This window comes from Danio rerio, chromosome 4 (genome assembly GCF_049306965.1).
Source record: "Danio rerio strain Tuebingen ecotype United States chromosome 4, GRCz12tu, whole genome shotgun sequence".
Taxonomy (NCBI): Eukaryota; Metazoa; Chordata; class Actinopteri; order Cypriniformes; family Danionidae; genus Danio; species Danio rerio.
In genome coordinates this window covers 23,234,992-23,257,673 of record NC_133179.1, presented here as the reverse complement: position 1 = coordinate 23,257,673, position 22,682 = coordinate 23,234,992, and the positions used below count along the sequence as shown (strand labels likewise).

The 22,682-nt window shown below is 34.3% G+C and overlaps 2 protein-coding genes across 2 annotated transcripts in view; one reads left to right on the top strand and one right to left on the bottom strand.

Moving 5' to 3' along the window:
- Nucleotides 1–22,682, top strand: part of kdm7aa (lysine (K)-specific demethylase 7Aa) — a 248,464-nt gene that overhangs the window by 73,244 nt on the left and 152,538 nt on the right. Inside the window, exon 5 of the mRNA XM_073945593.1 lies at nt 1,851–1,943. The gene's annotated coding sequence lies outside the window, so the exon portion shown is untranslated. The remainder of the gene's footprint in view (nt 1–1,850; nt 1,944–22,682) is intronic.
- The window catches only part of sema3c (sema domain, immunoglobulin domain (Ig), short basic domain, secreted, (semaphorin) 3C), an 84,514-nt gene continuing 62,902 nt past the window's right edge, over nt 1,071–22,682 (bottom strand). Inside the window, exons 11-18 of the mRNA XM_017355318.3 lie at nt 21,222–21,366; nt 19,643–19,865; nt 15,825–15,913; nt 12,482–12,523; nt 12,132–12,289; nt 10,040–10,107; nt 6,986–7,116; nt 1,071–4,794 (exon numbers count right to left, since the gene is read on the bottom strand). Coding sequence (XP_017210807.2) covers nt 4,393–4,794; nt 6,986–7,116; nt 10,040–10,107; nt 12,132–12,289; nt 12,482–12,523; nt 15,825–15,913; nt 19,643–19,865; nt 21,222–21,366 — 1,258 coding nt within the window. The 3' untranslated portion in view covers nt 1,071–4,392. The remainder of the gene's footprint in view (nt 4,795–6,985; nt 7,117–10,039; nt 10,108–12,131; nt 12,290–12,481; nt 12,524–15,824; nt 15,914–19,642; nt 19,866–21,221; nt 21,367–22,682) is intronic.

Genomic DNA, 22,682 nt, shown 5'->3' with positions numbered 1-22,682 from the left:
CTGTTTAAACAGTAGCCTCATAACTTTATGACTTCATAACATTGATATTGACCACTGTGCTTTGTTTTTGGCAACTGTACAACGTTAAAACCATGGTCGTGATAACGGTGCATATTATCACCTGTAGGCACGAGTTAATCAGTTTAATTAGCCAAAAGCGGTATTTAACTCATTGAAGCTGTTCTTAAAACAGGCTGGAGCAGCTCTTTTGACGGACAGCGACTGATTGGACTGTGGACATAAAAATACGTCTTACATGTACGTTTCTTCAAGGTAGCAAAAAAAACGGGAAATTTTATCGACAAATATAAGCTATGCACTCAGATGACAGCACGAATTCAGTACAAATGTCGGTAATTTAGTAGAAATGAGTATAATTCTGAACAAATTTGTTGTATTTGCTATTTATTCATTCTTATATTTCCTGTCATAAATATACTGTATAAAGGCAAAACGAGGTAGGCCTGTGTTCAGAACAAAAACGTCTCTGTTGAAACCCAATAAAACTAAATATCCTAATATTTAATCCCAGTGCCATTGAAGCAAAATGCCATACCTTCTTTGTTAATAAGCCTCCATTTCCATTAACAGGTTTTAAAACTGGAAAATTTGTTAATAAATGAATAGATATGTTAATAAATTGTGTTGAAATTATGCACTGATGTGGATAACAGTCTGTTTTGTATGTGTGTGTTGGGAAAACTAATGTGCGTGTGTGTGTTTGTGTGTGTGTGTTGTATTTTTTAATGTGGTACTGCACAAAAAGTATGCTGTTTCTGATCATTGATTTATCTTGGCCAGTAATATATAGAAAATAACCTTTTTATCCATTAAAAATCATCACTAGTTATAATCAGGGCTGATACTGGTAAAGAAATCTTTGTTATTAAAATGGGTATTTATTAAAATGTTACATGTAAATGATTGAAGTATTACTTTTAATACCATTTTAATAACTTTTTTAATGACCCAAAGGTTACTTTTTTTTTACTACAAATGTTATTCATTTAATATAAATAAAATACAGTACTATGAACTAGTTATTCAACTGAGAGTTCCTGACACATGTAAAAGTTTGAAGTTGTTTTAATGCAGTTGTTCAGGCTTATATCATTAATAAATAGGTATACACAAATCAAGACATTTAATAAAATAAAATTATCATTAACATTTACAGGGAATACAGCATATTTGCTATAGAATATTGTTAAAACATTATTGTTACTCAAAATGCCCTTTGGAGAGCACACAAAATGCCACAGAAAAAAATACTTTTGCAAAATGCAGATTCGGTCGAAAATTTTGGCATTAAATTAAATTCAGACGTGTCAGGTGGGAAAAAACAATCTGTATGTGATTAAAATCCATATAAAAAAATCCATATAAAGAAAACTATTGCAAAACTGAAGAGTGACTGAACTTCTCTTTTGTTTTTTAGAGCTTTTAAACTATTTAAATTATTAAAATACAAGAAAACAAAAACATAAGTTACACAGACAGAGTAATCCCAAACTGAAAGCTGTACAATGCTATACATCATCTAAAATACGTCACAATCACATTACAAATGTGCACAAACCAGAATACATTAACAAGACATTCATTCCCATCATCGTCAAACATGTGCAGGAATAACAATTAAACAATATGCATGATCACAAGCCTCCATGAGCCTATTCTTAAGAGATCCAAACACTATGGCACTGCTGGGGCTTAAGTACTTTACAAATAATCTTTATTCTGGTTCAGCATACCATTTTAATAAGAGGAAAACGTGCACATACTCTCACATTTTATACCAATAGCAAGAACATTTTAACTTTTTACCTCATGTCATTCTTTTCTTTCAGGAAACCCAAAAGGAGATATTTTGAAGAATGTTCAAGAATATAAAGGACAGAACATGTACGGTGCAAGTTCTACGGGTTTGAAAGGTCATGAGGGTGAGTAAATGATGACAAACTGTCATTTGTGTGGGTGAACTATCCATAAACAGCTACACATTTTGAACTAACAAGGTTTTCTGAGGCAAAATACTGGGAAAACTACACAACAGTACAGTTTTATGGGCACCTGTCTGGTACAGTTTGAAATATCTCCAAAGAATTTACTCTCCCTTTCTTTTCCCGAATAAACATCTGTGGTGCAGCTGGCCTGATGTACTTTGGTCTACGTTTCCAAGAAATATTCCCATTCTGTGACCATAAATAATGAATTTGCTCGAAAAACAAGCTTTTGCTCTACATGATATGAGCTCAAGTTTGCAAAATTATTAATAAAGTTATCATTCTCATGTGGGGAGGCCAAAGATAAACTGTTTATTTTTCATGCCATTTTGAAGCTTATGTAGGTAGTCGTAGGTAGTAAAATAGAAGTTTACTATATTCAAAGGAAATTTAAAAACAAAAAGTCAAATTTGGGTCACACTTTATTTTTCACTGTTAACAAACCATTAACGATGACTTTTAGCTCAAAAAACGTAGAATTTGTATCTTATATTAGTTATTGTAGTTGTGTTTAGTTGTTTTTAAGTACTAATAAGCAGCCAATTACTCAATAATGTGCATGTTATAAACCAACTAGTTAATAGTGAGTTTTGGTACCTAAACTACCCAAGTATTATCCAGATTTGTTGCCGTAAACATGACTTTTGCTTGGACCAAGCTTGGGTTGCTAAAAAAATATGTCTACAACACTTGTGATTACAACAATGTGTAGCTTTTAGTCAGTGTTTGTTCACAATATTTGTGTACCTAAAACAAAATCAATACTGTGATATTCTTATAAAATTATTTTTAAAAATGAGTTTAAAAGACCTCAAAACACTGCTAGTATAGTGCACATAGTGTATGTATAGTAACAAAGTATATGTAAATGTAAGGCCAAAAGCATAATATGCTGATGATTCTAATTTTATGCAATTATTATGTATGAATTAGAAACCAAAACCGATATGTTGAGGGTTTTAGAGTGTACTCACACTAGACACGGTTGTTTTGAACCATGCTCAGGTGCAATTGTCCCCCTCTCCCCCTCTGCCTGCACTCATACTGTTATTTTACTTTCTAAGTTTGAGCATGATTGCGTCATCGATAATGCAATTGTATAGTTTAACAAATGAGTAGCACTCTTGCTCAGTACAGTGAAGATTGCTTCAGTTGTTTTATTTTATTTTAAGTAGTTTGAAATGAAGTGATACACAATCAAATCTCCTGCTGAACAGATCCTCTACTTTTGACACTCATAAATGTTCATGTAAGTCATTGTGCTGCAGGTTTGCTGAAGGTGGCAGCTGTTGGGGTTTATGTTTAATAAACCATGACGTTTCACGTTCATTGAAAAGACTGATTAATAAATTTAGATGAAACAGTCTATTAAACGTGACGTTGCATCTTTAGTTTTGTGCTCAGGCGTGATTTGCACTCAGATTACAAGCGTACCTTGTTAAAGCCCAACCAAACTGCGCTCTGGCACACCTCTTCCAACCGAGACAGGGCCGGCCAACTGAACCATGCCTGGGCCCGATTCAGAGCACTAACACTTGTCACACAAACCGGGAAATAGGGGTCATGTGTGCCTGGCCCTTTTCGGATAGCCAAGTACGAGAACACCCTTAATCTCTATCTGTTAACTGTGAAGCTAAAGCATGTTTACTCCTCTAAGTTGACAAAATAAACCTTTACTAGATACATTTAAAATTGTATATCTCTCCCTGAAAAAAACTTGAGGGCGTATACACATTTTTGTCCAATCAGATGATCTGTCCTATTTACCTTGTATTAGAAATCATGTTACTCCTAAATCATGACAACAAAAATAAAAATTATATAAACATTTTAAAATCTCTTTCTCTCCAAAAAAAAAAAAAAAAAGACGATGAAAAAAAAAAAGATGACTGATTTTGCACTTAGGGGCATATCCAAATTTTTGTCCAATCAGATGCTCTCCAGAATGAGACTGTCCTTTTTGTTAATACTTGACAAGTATTAGAAAGTATTACATAAACATTTAATCAGGTTATTGGCTAAAATTAAAGACAAGTCTTTCAAAGTGTCCAACTTTCTGTTTAAATATGAAATGCATCAACACGGGAAAGAAAACCGTGCTCGTCAAATAATTTCACCGGACTTTCCACGGACTTGCATTACTTTGTTTGTTCTGAAATGTTGCATCCACATACATTAAAGCAAAACACAAACTGAGTGCCTGTATGTGTGTTTGAGTCTCTCTTCCTCCTCTATATAAGACTGTTCTACAGGAAGCACCTGAGATGCTTTGAGCTTGAAGAAGACAAAAAAGCCAGTTTATAGCAAAGGAGACTTCTCCTTTATTTCCCTCTCGAGTTCTTTCCTAAAACATGTCTTTATTCCTCCATCATCTCTCCATCCACTTTTAGTCCTGCTGTAAGTGATTTCGGCGGTTCCTGCTCTTCCTGTGGTCCAGCAGGGGTTTGAGTTTTCCCAGATCTCCTCTCATGGGGCTCTGTATGCTCTGCAAACTCTGCATCTGCTTGCGTTCTTTGCAGTATTGATGCATGGCGAGCGTCTCAGCTGGACTGAAGGCCGACACCAGGGCTTTGGGGTGCAGATTGGCTGTCCAGCCCCAGGGAGACTGTTGTTTATTGCTGAGGGCGCTGACTAGAGCCTCGCTCAGCACCTGTAGACGGATCTTTGCCAGTGTGCGCTTGAAGCCGTTCTCTGTGGCCAGACAGTAGTAGAGACCCTGGTCTGAGGAATGAACGGAGCGGATGAGCAAACCGTGATTGGTGGACACTACACGATCACTCAGCTTCACCTGTACACAGACAGACAGAGGAAAGACTTTTAGTGAATAAAGAAATACTACGAAAGAGAAGAACAGCATTTAGATGGTTTTTAGGTTTGTATTTAAAACCGGCAAAATGTATATGCTTGTGTATATAATAGTCAAATATTTAAGTGAATGCTGTTTTAATAAATGTTACACATCTAAAATAACATTTAGGCAAATATATAGCAGTTTTTGGGTCCCACTTTATATTAAGTGTCCTTAACTAATATATACTTACACAGGAATTAATAGAATACAATAGAATACAATGTACTTATTGTGTAAATACATGTATTTACTGTGTACTTATGCTTGATTAAATACATGTATGTAATTACATCTGTAATTAACTTTTGTGATTACATTTGTAAATACACTGTTGACCACCCCTTATACCTTGACCCTCCCTTAAACCTACCCATGCCACCAAACGCAAGTGCAGGTTGCCAGATTGACAACACTAAGATTGATTAACGCCAGATTAATTAACAGCAGTGTGCCTGACTGTCGATTTAAACCGTGTTCTAAATGAAAGCAACGGCACACAATAGAAAGAATATTTTCCATATTAAAAGGAGTTTTTGTCCTAATCAACGCCTGGAATTTATATTTTAGAAACGGCTTCTATTTCTTGCAGCTGAACAACAGGATAAACTAACATTGTTTACCTCTGGTACACCTCAGGTGCTTTATTCAGTGTTAAATGCTAATAATTCGAGTTTGAATGTCATTTCATATTACATTTATTGACATAATACTATAAACAGCAGCACATAGTTGACCTCAGATCTTGAAAATAAAATAAACCCTTTAAAATGGAACTTTAATGCAAGCCAGCACATACCAGTGATTCAGCATGTACATTGAATAATGTTAAAGAGGTTTAATATGTATTAATTAGATTTTAAACCTTACGATTTAGATGGAGTGCAGTGTATTATTCTGTGCTTCTAGATAACTATATTTAAATTTTTGTTGTGTTTCGTCTGCAGCAAACTCTACCCTCAAGTAACGTGTTGTTAGGACACTAGGTTACAATGTAACCTTCTCACCTAGTTTTTACGCTCATAGTATTTATATTGTTTCTAATTAATAACTACTTTATGTATTTTACTTCAAAGTCTGCTACTGTTCATTGTACTGTAGGTCGCATTTTGGTCACGGACGCACACATTGAGAGCCTTACTGACTAAATGATTGAAATACACGGTTTTCCACCAAGACAACCCGGGGTGCTTAAATATTATTGGATAAACTAGAATTGGGCTGGTTAAATTACCAAAACCAAGACAGTCGTTCCGGCATGTAACGCACATTTTCAAAGCAGAATATCTGACTTCAGCATTGTTTTTCACATAAACAAGTATGTTCACTTGGCATGTTTCTTAAATATCTGCAAACAAATGATAGTATTATTATGCTTTAGAAGAGTCAAATACTTACGTTACTAAACTCTGTAAACAGGGCTTTTTTCTTACAACAAATTGTTAAAATCATAAACACACATGCATATACGTATTTATGTAATATAAATGTTTTGAATGATGTATAATATAATTAATACATAATTAATATAATATAATATAATATAATATAATATAATATAATATAATATAATATAATATAATATAATATAATATAATAATAATTTTATTATTTTTCTAGAATATAATTTTTAATGTAAGAGTATTGTTACCATAAGCACAATTTTATAAAGTGTGTGTGTAAATATTCCAATTTTAGTATAATATTTGTGTTAATTGTTATGAAGGCATACTGTATGTATGTATGTATATATATATATATATATATATATATATATATATATATATATATATATATATATATATATGTATATATATATATATATATGTATATATATATATATATATATATATGTATATATATATATATATATATATATATATATATATATATATATATATATATATATATATATATATATATATATATATATATATATATATATATTTGTCTTGATCTTATTACCCTTTTTTATTCTAGTTTTGCATTAACGGTTTAAATCTCCAGGTTGCTGATAAATCATAGCAAAGACTTGATGATATTTCACCAACGATAGTTCAGTGAGCATAACTGACATTGAGTATCACTGTCTGTGTGTCACATTGTGTCAATTTGGACAGGTTTGTCTGACCTCTTTCCTGCGATCGTTGTCTCTCTGAATGAGCCATTTAACCGAGGCCTGGGGAGATTTCGGCTGACACTCCAGGAAGGTGGTGTTGTTTTTGACTCCATACTGAGTCATCTCCACTGCGTTCCTGTAGGCTGAAACAAGACATCAAGCGTTAGCCAGCTTTCTCACACACTTAGCGCATACTAATCAAACCATGTACTCTCACTCTAACAACTGCAGATGAGTTCACGGAGTATACACTAAAATATAAGTCGTGTAATTGGATAAGTGCTCTATACACTGGCCAATGATATCATACATTCAGCATCTGTCTTGACAATATGCTACTTTTGTTTTGCAGCTGGGAAAATGCTTCTACTGCTCGTTAAGATTGATATTAAATAAATCGCATGCATCCAAGTGTTGAACTGAGTCATCTGGATCACTGACAGTATTGGTGCCAATTGTATTCAAATTAGCAGGTGTTCTGGTCCTGTGACAGATTCGTCTTTCGCAAGGGCGGAGAAAATGATACAAACATGTGAGACAGAAGGAGAGAAAGATGTGTGAGGCAGCATCTCAATCTGCATTAGTTAGGCACTGCAAATGTGTACATCAGTGAGCTAGTATACTGTATATGTATAGTATGTACATACGTATGTTTATAAAAATGTCATGGTAGAATGGGAAAACTGCATGTGGTTATGATAAACTGACTTTGATGTGTTAGCGGTTTAGCATTAGCATTGGCTGCGCACATGTCAGAATTAACATAATTGACTTGGATATTCTACTCGAAGCAGTTTGAAATTGTTGGTTTCTATGGCAACATTCAAAAACGCCAAAATGTTCCCATTTGTAGATATGCTGTTGATGAGCAAAATACTTAGTCACTAGATTGATTCACGTCTAGTCTTGGAAACGGCTGAAATTTTTGTTCTAAACCAGACGTGGCTTTCTAGAAACAAGCTTATATTTAGAAAGGAAACAGGAAATTAGGAACTGACAAATGTGTTGTGTTACAATGCTTAATAAAAATAAACATTTTAGGAACTCAAGCAAGTAAATTGAGTTCAGTTGTATTCAGATTAATTCTGGTTGAAATTGTAATGTAGAAGAACAACGGTGTAATTATTCTTTACAAATAAAGTTTATTATTATTATTATTATTATTATTATTATTATTATTATTATTATTATTCATTAATTCATTCATTCATTCATTTTCTTTTTGGCCACAGTGGAGTGAACCGGCAACAGTATATTTATCACACAGCGGATGCCCTTCCAGCTGCAACCCATCACTGGGAAACACCCATACACTCTCATTCACACACATACACTATGGCCAGTTTAGCTTTTCCAGTTCACCTATACTGCTTGTTTTAGACTTGTGGGGGAAACCAGAGCAGCCGGGGGGAACCCATGTAAACACAGGGAGAACATCCAAACTCCACACAGAAATGCCAACTGATCTAACCAGCGACCTTCTTTCTGTGAGGCGACTGTGCTACCCACTGCACCACCGTGTCGCTAACATTATTATTATTATTATTTTAAAAAGTAAATTCTTCTGCACAATATTAATGTATTTCAGTCTCAATAAATGTTATCAAGTAAAACTCATTTTAAAAGGCTAACATTAATGTAATTAAAATCATGACTAGTGCTTGAGCCTGCTTGAACCTACCTGCTTTTTGTCAAATGCTGGAGTTTGTATAACAGTTTATGATAGTTAAAGTGGCCATCTTGTAATTCTCTATGCAGTAAAATCCCTGTTTACCTGAGAGATCTTAGAACCGTTTAGCACAATAGTGAAAAAGTGGCTAATGGATGTTGATGTAGGTGACACAATTGTTATAAAAATTTTTAAAAAGTTGCAAAAGCAAGTAAAAATATATGCAAATCATGCCAAAACAAATATTGGACTTCTTCAAAGGGTTTTATCTGGTTGATGATGCTTGCCTGTGTACAGTAAGGATGATCTCATAAAACTGAAAGGTATCAAGCTTATACAGACATCCATCACAAAGCTATAAATGCACTAAATAAAACACTATAACTACAGTATGGATATTTACATTAGATGTCGCCTTCGCAGTTTTTGTCTATTGAAAGGAATGTGTCAATAGAGCTGCCATTTTGGTATCAGGTAGCGCTCTTTTGAAATTTATGTGGGACTAAGGTGCAGTGGAGGACTGGCCATCCGGAGCCATAGATATATAAACATATACATATATTAATGATCGGAAGCTTTCCCAGTATGCAATTTTATTTTTTTTTTACGAAAATGGTAATTTTACATCACTTTTCTACATTAATAAATAAGTGTATTGCCCACAAAGAGCGAGTGATTGTGTGAATTGTTAAATGTTAAATGTGCAGTAAGTCACTGTATTATCTTAAATAACCTTACTTTTTCTATAGTTTGTAACATACAAAATCATAAAAAAAATTAAATCTTGCTCATAAAATGTTCTGCTATTGTGCTTTGTTTTCTTTGTTTGCTCGTTTCTACACCCGTTTCTACACCTGCGCTAAAGCCCAGAATCTTCAGATTGGCTTTGGTCTTGACTTAGTGCTGTCGAATGACATTTGTCCTGGAAGCACTGTACTAATATGATGACGGTATTGCTTAGGGTTCGTATACGATATCTAGTGTATATACCTATGTACACTCAACATGAACACATCGTATTTCATTTAAAACATTCGGAGAGCATTTACAAAATGCTTTGTTTTCCTGGACAAAAACAAATTCTCAATTTAGATGGAAGGCTAAATGGTGGAAAAGAAGGTTTTCAAACTAAATGTATTATGTGTGGACATTAATTTGAATATTCATTAACCAAACAAAGTTGCATTTACATAAAAATTAAGAAGACACTGCCACAAATATAAATTAAATGTAAATATGAATCAAAATAGTTACATTTACATCTACATGAAAAAAGTTGCAACTGCAAAATAAAAAAGGTCTCAAAATCACCATCATGAAAATTTCTCATCATGTCTCAGCACAGGACTTGATTTTTATTTTCTTAGCCCAAGTGTTGACTTGCAGGTAGTTTTTACCTTTCAGATTGAACCCTCTGCACTGAGTCAGTGGATTTCCATGCATAATATCCTGCCTTCTGCTTCTCCTGCAATAACATTTACACAGGATTAATATAGCATTTTTTTCATATACACATTCTTTCCTTTAACTCTTACTTTCTCTCACCTTTTATATTCATCTCTTCCTAAATGTTTAAACACTTTTATTTTTATAAAAAACACACTGAGTTGTGAAAGTCACATTTTAGCTTCATTCATCTCAATTAACACAATTCAGCTGTCAAAAGTGCAGTGGAGTGAAATGTCTGTCTTTTCCACTTCATTACTCTCGTGTGATGGGTGTGCCTTCTTTCAATATTTTCCCTACCCAACACATCTGGAGTAACATCAAGAGACACTGTTTGGCTAAGGTATCAGATTAGTTTTTAACATGCCCCATTCTGAAATAATCCTCAGTGTAAACATTCATGAATATGTATTGTGTGGGCTGCTCTGTTCGATTGACAGGCCGTACTGTATGGCTGCTTCTGGATGGTTTCTGAAATTTTCTCACCCAGTTGCCAGTTTAAGTTATAATGCGAAAAAATCCCAATCAGTTATAAATAATTGTTATTATGACTGACCAAAAACAAAAAAAAAAAAAAACATTTATGCATGTGTTTGTATTTTACATGATTTCATGGATTTTCATTTGAAATTGGGCTTTGCAGAGGAGCAAATGTAGTGATACAAAACAAAAGAAAGTGATAAGGAGGAACAAAAGTGGGTGGGATATGCAATATTCATTTTATTATTTATTTTTTATTTTATTTTTTATTTATTTATAATTGCTGGAATTTTGCACCACAAAAACATTGTGACCCTGTCTGAACAGGAGGTCATAGTTGAACAAGTTCCTATTGTTGTCACCCAAGTCAAAGTCCCTTTAAGACAAGTCATTTCACTCGACGGCCATCTTTGAAACGTATATTTGGAATCACCAAAAATATTAAACAACAAATGTCTCATAAGTTTAGTTTCCAAATGTTTAAATCAAATAAAATCTGCATTTTTTTTAGGTCGCTAATGTGGATGCACACTTGAAAGGAATAAAAACACGACCCCAATTTCATTTATGAACTTGTTACACATTATTATCCTCTGGATAATACTTAGGCTGATCACGCTGGTCTTGAGAAGTAATTCACAACTTGGTCTTGATGGCAAGTCTCCAGAAATGAAAGTGACTCTTGTTTACAAGTTTGTGGATGTTTGAATAGTTGCTGTCGTGTGATATGCTTTTGACAGGATTGACTGTACCTCGCGTTTGTTTCGTATAGATTACAAAATTAAAAAACTTTTGTTTTCAAGTGTAGTTTGTTCATTTAAAAGCATGTCAAGCTTTATCTGGATATATTTCTTATCTGTAAAGCAACTATACGTTGATATTACAGTGCGTCTGTTACCCCAAAAACTGTTGGAAATGCACGCGTCTGGTCCGAGCCTCTCCTCCGGAAAAATGCTAGTCTATATCAATCAATGATTGGCTCTTGTACTAGTAGGCGGGGCTTTATTCACCATATTGACATTTACACTTTTCCCCATTCAAAACTGTACGAATAAAACATCTTGTGTATTCTATAGTCTTTTCCGAGCTGTACTAAAAAAATGGTTAAAAATGTAAGAGAATGTACTTAGAAAGAAACTGCTTATATACATTTTAGGCATGTCAGTAATTCACATATATAAATGAAAAATATATATCTTTGAAATGAAAGTGTGAAGATATTATAGCTTTTTTGCTTATATTTACCTAGGTTGCCAAAACAAGTGGAGAGAAAAGACTGTGTAATATAAATAGCTGCAGAGTTTTATCATCTGACTCAGGAAAATCTTTGGCCAGAGATCTTTAAAGTGTAATAGTGACAAAACAAATAATAATAATAATATGCAGGGGTTTGGGGTTTGTTCAAATCCCACAAATTATTTTTTAGCCCAGACTGTGTGTCGCTGCATTATGACCAAATAAACCGTTAATCGTTTATTTCTACCCACTGCTACGGCAATTTATGCCACCCTGAGAATTGGTGAGTGTGAGTGTGTGTGTGTGTGTGTGTGTGTGGGTGTGTACCTTTTGCCAGTGGGATAGAATCGGGAACAGCTGAGACCATCCCAGGCGCAGTAAGGGTCCCGTGCTAAACAGCAGTCCGCACAGGCAGAGCCGTATGCATTGCAGCGGTGTAAAGACACCTGGGAGATCCCATGCTCAGAGCTAACATACAGCTGTTGCTGGAACACAAACACACCACGTATCACAAAAGCTGTTCATTTAACCCATGGGACTGGAGACAAGATAATTACCCAGAATTAAAGCGACTCCATTTCCCCCGCCACAATTTATCACCACCCCCACTTACTATATGTGGCGCCGAGACACAAAATGCAACTAGACAAAGGAGCTAGTAAATGTAGAGTAGTTACCTTTTTAGAGGAGATTCTTAGGTTGGTAATGGGAGACTGTGTCTATAAAAAAGAAATATGGAAAGGATTTTTAGTTAGGATATTTATTGAAGTCAAATTAAATAACCTCCAAATTAGCTTAAATTTCATTGTTTTTTGTCCATTTTAATGCAGTGTGTTAATGTTAAATGTAAGGTTGCACAATATATCGTTTCAGCATCGATATTGCAATGTGCACACCCGCAATAGTCTTTAAATGTCTGAATGATAGTTTACTGAAAGTTTACTGAATTTAGTTACTGTATTTATACAGAATATATTTGATTCATGCAAAAATAGGTTTTTCTTATTGAGAATATGTCTTTTTCTGGTCCAAATATATTTACATTTTAAATTGAAATCAAGATTATTTAACTTTTCCCACTGGCAGATCATTTAGCTTGTTTTTAGGAAAAACTCTAAATTTTGACTTCTTAAGTTAAAAACATAAGAACTTTTAGATATTTGGACTAGAAACAAGACAAAGTAAAAAAAAAAAAAAAAAAAAAAAAAAGCATTTATACTGTTAGGCTTCCAGAAAACCTTCAAATAGTGATATCTTGTGCATCTTGTGTATTCATTTCGCAATATTTATTGAAGAACGAATAAAATAACACAATATCAGATTTTTCCAATATTGTGCTTCCCTAGTAAAATGTAATAATGTATTCTTGAAATAAATATTTTAGACAAGGTCAAGTCACTTGACAAGGCAGGGGTGTCCAAACTCGGTCCTGGAGGGCCGGTGTCCTGCTGAGTTTAGCTCCAACTTGCTTCAATACACCTGCCAGGAAGTTTCTAGTATATCTAGCAAGAGCTTGATTAGATGATTCAGGTGTGTTTGATAAGGGTTAGAGCTAAACTCTCCAGGACACCAGCCCTCCAGGACCGAGTGTGGACACTCCTGGTTTAGGGCAACCTAAAAAGACATCACTGATGCCTTTTGACCTTATTGTTCAATGCGGAAGTGTTAGGAGTTAAGAGTTTATTTTCTTAATGAGTTATAGGTGTGTTTTGAGAATAAACCAATTATAATCTCATCTCCTATTCCCTTTAAGAGCCAGCTGCATCACGCCATAAGCGCATTTTGACGTTAAGTAAGTTCACTTTCACTTTTGCTCTCGTGGATAGGGAAACCTTTACGCACAGACATCAAATAGCCTATAAATAATTAATTTAGTTTGTTAAGTGCAAAGATTTGTTTCAAAACTATTTCTAAATTCAGTTCTAATTTCTAGCAAACGAATAAATGAACAATAATAACCAAGTGTGGTCAAAATACTGAGTTATTTCCAAATACACCTGCCATGCCCGATATGGTCTAAAATTTGACAGGTGGACAAATCTAAGCTAGTTTTTAATAAAACAAATATAAATATGGATATAATAAATAATTCTGCTAATAATAATAACATTATACAAAAGCAAACTGAATGAACTGAAAAAGCCTCCCGAGATGAAGAAAGTAAGGCAGTGGTTTTTAAATCTACATGTAGGCTAGAAATTAATATGTTTTGTAATATTTTAATCATTTATATTTATATCCACTATATATATATATATATATATATATATATATATATATATATATATATAAATCTTTAAAATAATATATATTTTTCATATGTAAAGATATTTGCGTATTGCTCTGCATCTTGTTTTGCTTTGCGCCAGACAATAGTTCGACTTTGTTCTGGTCTAAAGATCAGACTATTTACAGTTTCTCAAAATAGCAACGCGCCAAGACACGCGTGCTTTTTTAGACCAGAATGCCTATGGGCGCACATTTGAGCGCAAATGCATTTGCTATTTAAACAGTGTGGCGCAACACCTCAAAATGCCCCTTGCGCTGAGTTAAAAGTACCAAAAGACTATTGCGCCGCGTCTTGCGCCACATTGCGCCGGGTGTATGATAGGGCCCCTAAAAATCAATGGAAGTGAATGAGACCAGAAGTCTCGAACCAAAAACATTACAATGGCTACGTCGACTTGTATATGAAGAATAAGGTCAACAAACCTTCTGTAAGAGATTTACGCAACAAAAATTTACCAAAAACTTGAATATATACTTCATTAATACTTGAATCTTTTTTTCAGTTGTATGAATTTTTGAATAGTGTTGTTTGCAATGCTGTCAAATTGATCTGTATTCATAGATGCACAATAAATAAAAAATCATTTGCCAAGCCCTTATGACTATAAACTGAACATGTAATGCACATTGTCACAATTTTTGTTAAATACTCAGAAAAGGCATTTTTCATCTCTAAAATGTAGGACTCTATGAAATCCATTTTGTTTTACCCGAAATTCATAATTTTTCTGAACTCTTTCAAAATGTATGTTCTATAATTTATGATGTAATCCTGCAACCTGTTTATTTTCACAACCATTTCATAGGACTTTTACAAATTAGAATTTTTCGAACCCTATGAAATGTTTTGTTTTATAAAATATAACCAAAAACAAAGATTCAACCAGATTAAACCTTTTTATTCCTTATATGTTATAATTTTATTAATTTCTATTTTGTTAAATTTATGATATGAAAATAGCTTTTCTCACCGAAAGAAATTGGAAATTCTGAATTGTTTTATTTTCTGATTCAGCAATGCTCTTTATGTTATGATATCCACATTATGGATATCATAGAGCCCTACCATTCTCATGTAAAGAAAACTTCCTAAAAATGGCTAGATAATTTCTATGTCCTGTTTCATTTAACTGTAGTTCCAGGACACTCTGAGATAAAAGATGTTGTATCTCAATGGCACCTTTCTGGTTAAATAAGTAAAATAAAAATTTACAATGTGGGTGAAAAATGAGATTTTGCTACTTTTGGTACTTTAAAAAAAATCGGTTCAATTATTAACTACTGGCCATATGCAATTAGAACTAGTTTTTTAAGGTGATTTTCCTTTTGATTAACTGGGCATCCTTAGTCATGTCGATTAATACACAATAAAACCACAATTTAAATGAAAAATTGGGTATTTGAAGTGGTTGCCAGAAATTTATTTGCAGATTTTCAGCCTGTATGGAGATGCCAACTTAAATAGCCCACTGAGCTATGTGTGTGGCATTTCATGGTCAATAAATTGATTCATGATGCTAAAACTATTTTGACGAATTCAAGCAGCTTAAAGCAGCTCATGAGAAACTTCACGACGTAACCTTTTTCTCACCTCATGCATCTTTTTTTCCCATTAAAAAATCTGCCTTCCCTTAAAATAACATTGAGTTCTAATAAATGCTTTGTGGCACTGCCAGCTCTGCTCCTGCAGTCTGCCCTCGAGATGCTTTGATGTCTGGTAAAAACTCAGACCTTAAACACTTCCAGCTCCTCCAGGATTAGATCCTCATCCAGTGAGCCGTTTGACGGCAAAACCACGACCTTCTGCACCGTGCCTTTATCTGGAAGAGGAATATCAGAACATCAGGAGAACATTGGACAGTCAGGGAAAACAAAAACAACTTCAGTCATTTAGTCTGCATGGGCTTGCTGTGAACTTTCCATTGATCACACATTTTCTCTTTCAAACCTGTTGGCTTGGACGTGTATTTATGTTGATTTTAGCATCAGTTTTGAGGAACAGATCTGAAAACCAGACTTGTTGCTAGTCATCATAGGGGGCACTTCATGAGCAGTTATATTTTTATTTGAGTGACTTTTTAAGAATATTTATAAACTGGTGTTTATCACAGCTACAACTGTTGCAACCCAAAGAATTGTCTTAAATTTCTTTTATAAACAAATAATCATTTCTAGTCACTTCAACTTACATCCATCAAACTGACTAAAATATTAAGTTAAACTGTGTATAACTTAAAAACAATGTGTTGAAACCTGATTAACTAAGTAAAATAAGTTGCAGTAACATTTGTTGTCATAAATTTTTGTAATATATTTTTTTCAACAGTATTAACAAGCTTCTTATTTTAAAACAAAAACCTAATGTATTAATTTGGCATAAGTAATGCATGAGATATTGGTTAAAACTATAACAATTAAGTTTACTAAACACAACATTCATTTTAATTCTGTTATAACTATTTATTTCTGTTGATGTTAATCCATTAACTAGATACGTTTACTATTAAAACCTTATTGCAATGTGTACCAATTGTACTTTATAATGATACTTGTACTTTATAAAACCATCTCTCATAAGGTTCAGCACACCCTGGAGTATTTTTTATTTTATTTTAACAGTTTTCTGTCTGTTGAGCATCAGTTAAGACAATGTTAGCACCTGTCAGCTTTAAATGTGGGGAAAACTGAATAATTTGGAGCTTTTGTGAGCTAATTTAATCTTCCAGGTTTGTTTTTTGGGGCGTTGACGTATCGTGAATCTGGAGTGATGACGTGTGGGTTTCTCATTATTATTCATAGCAGAGTGTTCTTATGAGAAGACCCTGCTTCTTAAGTATTCATGAGAACGTGCTTTCTGAAGGCAAGGCAGACCTGCCGAGCTGTGTCCGAATTACTGGATGAGACTGTGTCCATCATCCACAGGGTTTGTTGCATGATTTTCCGCACAAATCTGTTGGTTTGCAGGCAAGCATTTTTGTCAGGAGAGCTGTACGAGAATTGAAGAATGGGGGACTTTGTCTTTTATCAGAGTTCGTTACTATACAGACACCTATATGCGTGCTGCTGTGCTCGCCTACATTTAAAATCTCCAGATTACCGGGAGAGCTAATGGTTGGAATAGACAGAGCAAGAGACCTGCTACACTGCTATCTGCTGCATCTGCATTCATAGTGCTTATTTAAACATAACTATCTTTATGATGATATAACGTTGTGGTTATGTGTATATGAAATGCCACGCCTACTCCTCCCTCCAGCTCCATCCTCAACTCAAAACATTTTTTGAAGAAAACCTGAGGTAGACTTGAAACGAAAGAGAGGGGTTTCATGACCCTTTAAGTGTATTCAATACATTTAGATACATAACACATACATACAAGCCATACACAAAATGTCGACAATTTTTCTTATCTCATTTAAAGGTGCCTCCCATTAAAGGATAGTTCACCCAAATATGAAAATGACTGATGGATTAATATATAATTTACTTATACTCTACTTTCTTTCCCCAAACCTGTTTGAGTTTCTTTCTTCTGTTAAACCCAAAGGGAGATGTACTGAAGAATTGTGTAAAACACAGCATTTTTTTACAGTGAGCTTACGTCAATATTACTATTATAAGGTATATTGTGTTAAAAGCTTCATGGATTATCGCAACAAAAGTGCCATAAGCCTAGTTCTTGATGGTTGCTAAGTGATTCCTGAAAAGAGCCCACTCTCTAGTCCCTGGATGACCCGTGGCCCTCCTTCAGTGTAAATCCTAAGGGCTCATTCTGCCATCTGCCTGATGAAAATTATTTACTGCATTTCTTTAGATGTCTTAAAGAGACAGCTCACCTAAAAATAAGTTCTGTCATCATTTACTCATCCTCCACTTGTTTTCAACCTGAGTTTCGCTCTTCTGTTGAAGACATTTAGAAGAATGCCAAAGCCATTAAGTTCCATAGTATTTTTTATATTAGAAATGCAAATAGGATTTCTCAGAACATCGTCTTTAGTGTTTTGGATTAACTTATGATGAATAAGTGTAATTTTTTAGGTGTTTTCGTTTAAAGTAATGAGTTTGATACACAAGCCATTTAAGCTCAAGCTCTTTTATATGTTTACACCTAATGATAGATATTTATATTTTACTGTGCATTCAAAGATAAAAACAATAAATAATTTTGCTCTGACTCTGGAAATTCCCAATTTTAAAGGCCAAGATTTGCAAAAAACGAAACCCTGCCAAAAAGAGCAGGCAGGCCGAGCCGCTCAACGCTTCTGGCTTTCCATCAGGAATTTTGATCGGCAAATACAAACAGCTGTGATTTTGAATTCTTTCCAAATGTCCCAATCCCCGTTCCCTAGTAACCGTTGAGCCTGAGTCTGCTGTCATGCGTCTGATTCTCCTCTCAGACAAACACACACGCATCCTTTTATTCCTGCATTCGTATCCCAAGAGTTCATATCATGTCAGGTTTTGCGACGCAGCAGGAATCATAATGTCTATTATTTAACTGATGGCGAAGAGAAGGAAAAACAATGTTTATGGTACTGATGAGATGATAATGTGTGTGGAGCTTGTGTAGACTCAATGCCCTCTAGTGGTAGTCAGTGGCAGACATTTCAAATTCATATTCATATAATTAAATTCAAATGTTTCTATAATATGTATGTATTATATAGATTTATATATCTTGGTCATCTGTTATGTATTGTTATAGATCTGTAAGTGTGAAATGTTTAAAAATGTGATCTGTAAATCTGTAAAATGTGATTAGGGCTCCTCAAAGACCACTGTTGTACTGCTCAGTTTAACCAATTTCCTTCTTTTTTATTAAATAAAATAAAATAATTTAATTAATTAAATTAATTAATTTTAAATAAAAAATATAAACCAAGTTAACTTCCATAATTACAAAAATGGTTTCAATAAGACATTTTATTTTTAACTAAATGATAGTAAATTTATAATTCTGAATGCTATTTTTCACAGAAGTGTCAGTTTGTTATATAAATATTCAACTTTTTAAGATTGTAATGATTTCCATGATGTTGTATGTAATATACATCAGTGATGGATAATGTAATATACATCAGTATATATTAATATAAATCACCACAACATAATATTTCAAGGGCAGTTAAAGTAAAAAATTACTTGAAAAAAGATAAATATTAAAGTACTTATTAAAAATGTACAATAATGAGAAAAATTGCTTTGGCTTAGAGCAGTATTTTGCATTTAATGGTTAGGAAATATGTGATTTAAGTCGAGCGTGTGCTTGCTGCACTGATTTAATGAAGTACAGTTTAATTTAAAGTTTACTAAATGAAGCATAATTCATACTGACAAATTACTTTCAGTAAAAACTTTTCCATCTTTCCTGACTTTTTTGTTTTTAGCTGGAAAAAGCTATTTAGGTTGTCGTCAGGGTCAAGAAAAGTGAAGTGGGAGTTTCTTCCACAACTGAGGCAGTTGCAGAAACATATTGTGGAGCATTTGAGCTGTTTTCCATTCAGTGGTTTTGTAGTCATTAATTTGCTTTGAGATGTGTGGTAATTTACCTGTGCCCAGGAACAGGACCTGGTAGTGGCCGTCTGCTGCTGGGACCTGATCCACCGCTATAGAGGTGTATTTGTAGTCGGCATGCGTTCGCACCACCAGGGGTTTCCTTCCCACAGGGTAGATGGGGTTAAACATGACAGGGTGATTCCTCACAAACGTCACCACATCATCTGGAAACTCTTTAGTGCTCTGGATGTGAGGGGTGAACGCACCACCGGGACACTTGCAGGAGAAAAATGAGGAGATTAGATTATCAAGCTAAAGCTGAAAACTGCTTAATCTTTGGTAAAGATTATTCATTTTAATTGGGTTACTACACTGGAAAAGTGAGTCTCTGTCTTGTTAAAGCCCCCATAAAAATGTAAAGTATAATTATTTTAAGTCTCATAAATGGGAAACAGTAAATGTGATTTTAATAATAAAAAATACAATAAATTAATAATACAGATCTATTTATAAAATATAAACTGCAAAAATGCCTTTTACACTAAAAAGTGAACTGAGTAGAAATTTAATGTAAAAATTGAAAAAGAAATGCTGTATGTTGTAAAAAATTATTAAAATGTAACTACATATTTTCTATATCTATCTATACTATAAAAAAGTACTTAAAGTACTTAAAATAATACAATCCTTTCTGAGACTGGACTAGCCAGAAAGTTTTATCATTTCATGTATGATCTTACCTGAAAAGAAGTTATCTTTTCTATGAGCATATTATTACAAATTCTCTATAAAATAAACCTCTAACACTTCTTAAGTCTTTGATTGAATGCTTATAATATGTAATGCATAATATGTAATGCATAGGGTGCACCTTGGGTGTGCGTCATTTTTAAAAAAATAATTCAACAGACTGTAGTGAATTATTTCAGTTACACCATGTGTACCACACTGACGCTGAGACACTGTTCAGATTATGCATTTCAAGATATTATTAGGTGTTTATCCGCAAACAGCTCTTGTGTGTAGAGTAAGTTTCTTGCGCGTCTCATCCAAAGCCTTCTTTTTATTGTGTTTTTGATTGTTCTATCCTGTTAAATAACTGAAATCATGCAGAACAGTGACATGGAACTGTGATATATTAGTTTCTAGCTCCGTATATATGCCAATACATTAGTTTTTCTTCAGCTTAGTCCAGTATTTATCAGGGGTGACCCTAGCAGAATGAACCGCCAACTATTCTAGCAAATGTTTTATGCCCTTCCAGCCTCAGTACTAAGAAACACCTATACACTCTCACACAGACACATGCACTACGGACAAGGGGAGAACATGCAAACTCAACACAGAAATGCCAACTGACCCAGCCGGGGCTCGAAGCAGCCATCTTCTAGCTATGAGGCAACAGTGCTCAACATTGAGCCACCCTGCTGCCATGCCTATACATTTTATGTAGAAACAATGCATTTTGCAATTTATGCATAAACACTCATAGTCTAATTTAAGTAGAATGATTATTATCTTTAATCATTCTGTAATTAATTGTCTTTTTAACTAAACTGTGTATACCACAAATATTTGCTCTGTTTAATAATGTCCTGTACAAGGTAGGACAGTAATATATGCGTGACTCACAGTTCCCGGTCGTGGGTATGGGATGCGGCCCTGGAAAGCCACCCACTGGAAGTTGGGCCCTTCCCTGTGTGCAAACGGCCCGTTGAAGACTGTCAGGATGTCGGCCATGTTGTACACACAGACAGCAGAGCCTCTGAACACAGAGCTGAACAGTAAAAACACAAAACAAAGAGCATTAAAGTCCGCCTGCAGTAAAACAATGTATATATTAAGTGTTAGTTTTAATATGCTAGTCTTGAGTCCCATTTAGTCAGCAATTGTTTCTAATGGGGGACATCTGAAAGAGAAAACTCTCAAAAGTTCTTCCATGATTGAACACGCATGCTTTTAGAAGAAGATCCTACAAACACAACTAGATGTCTCACATCTTTCACAGCTCTGTCAAGTAGGAATGCATTAAAGCATGTTCAAGTAAACATTTTGATTTACTTCTTATCTTGAGAGGCATCTTCTACTGATCAATTTTCAAAGGCAGCATAGATCTGTCCTTTGCTGCCTTTGATGTCCCACAATCCTGTGTGTTCTATTACAGTTGAGCTAAAATAATAAGCTTGACATCTGTAAGCACTGCTCGGGTATCACTGCGTGTGTAAATGTAAATTTGTTGACCAATGTTTTCCACTTTTGATGACATTAGAAGTTGATATTGCAGTAAGCAACTATTCCCTCAGGTATCACCGAAGATCTCTCTACTTAGTTTTACCTGATTAAATCCATTTTACAAGGTGTCTTAATGTATAAACGCTACATTCAGAGTTACCGCCTGCAGCGCAGCGAGGCAACAAGTGAGCGCTGACAAGATCACCATGACAACAACCAATTACATTTGACTGTAACAACACAAAAAGGCGGGGTTTTCACAGCTAGTCACTGATAAACGGAATATATGGGAACAAACTTTCCAGCACAGTGTCAGTTTTTAATGGACGAGTTGCCGCAATGTGCAATTGTACAGTGTGTTTCTGTGGCCAAAAAGGATTTACAAAATTGCTTTTGGATTGTTCTCCTTTGGAAACTCAAATATGTGGATCCAGACAGCAATTAAATACAACAATATGTTGTTTGTCAGAAAATTGTAGGAAATTCAGCTTGGGATTTTTACCTGGGTGGTAAGAGAAAAACAAACACATTCTGTATTATAAAATCACCTAACCACTTTAATTGGTAACAATCCCTTACGTCGCCCTGAGAAACAGATACCATCCCAATACAGCTTTTAAATTGCATTAAAGCTGTTGTGTTGCAAAATAAAGACAAAATCCCATTTGGATAAGTTTTCAAAATAAATATTTTTTATGGCATCCCCGCATACTTCATTTTGACTAATCAAACGCTCTTTAGTATCTGTCTAGTATAAGTATATAGTATAACTTTCCATAAACACTTGCATATACTGTAGAAGAAAATAATACACAGTAGTGCCGCAGAGTTGATCTTAACTGATAGTTGATATGAACTAAA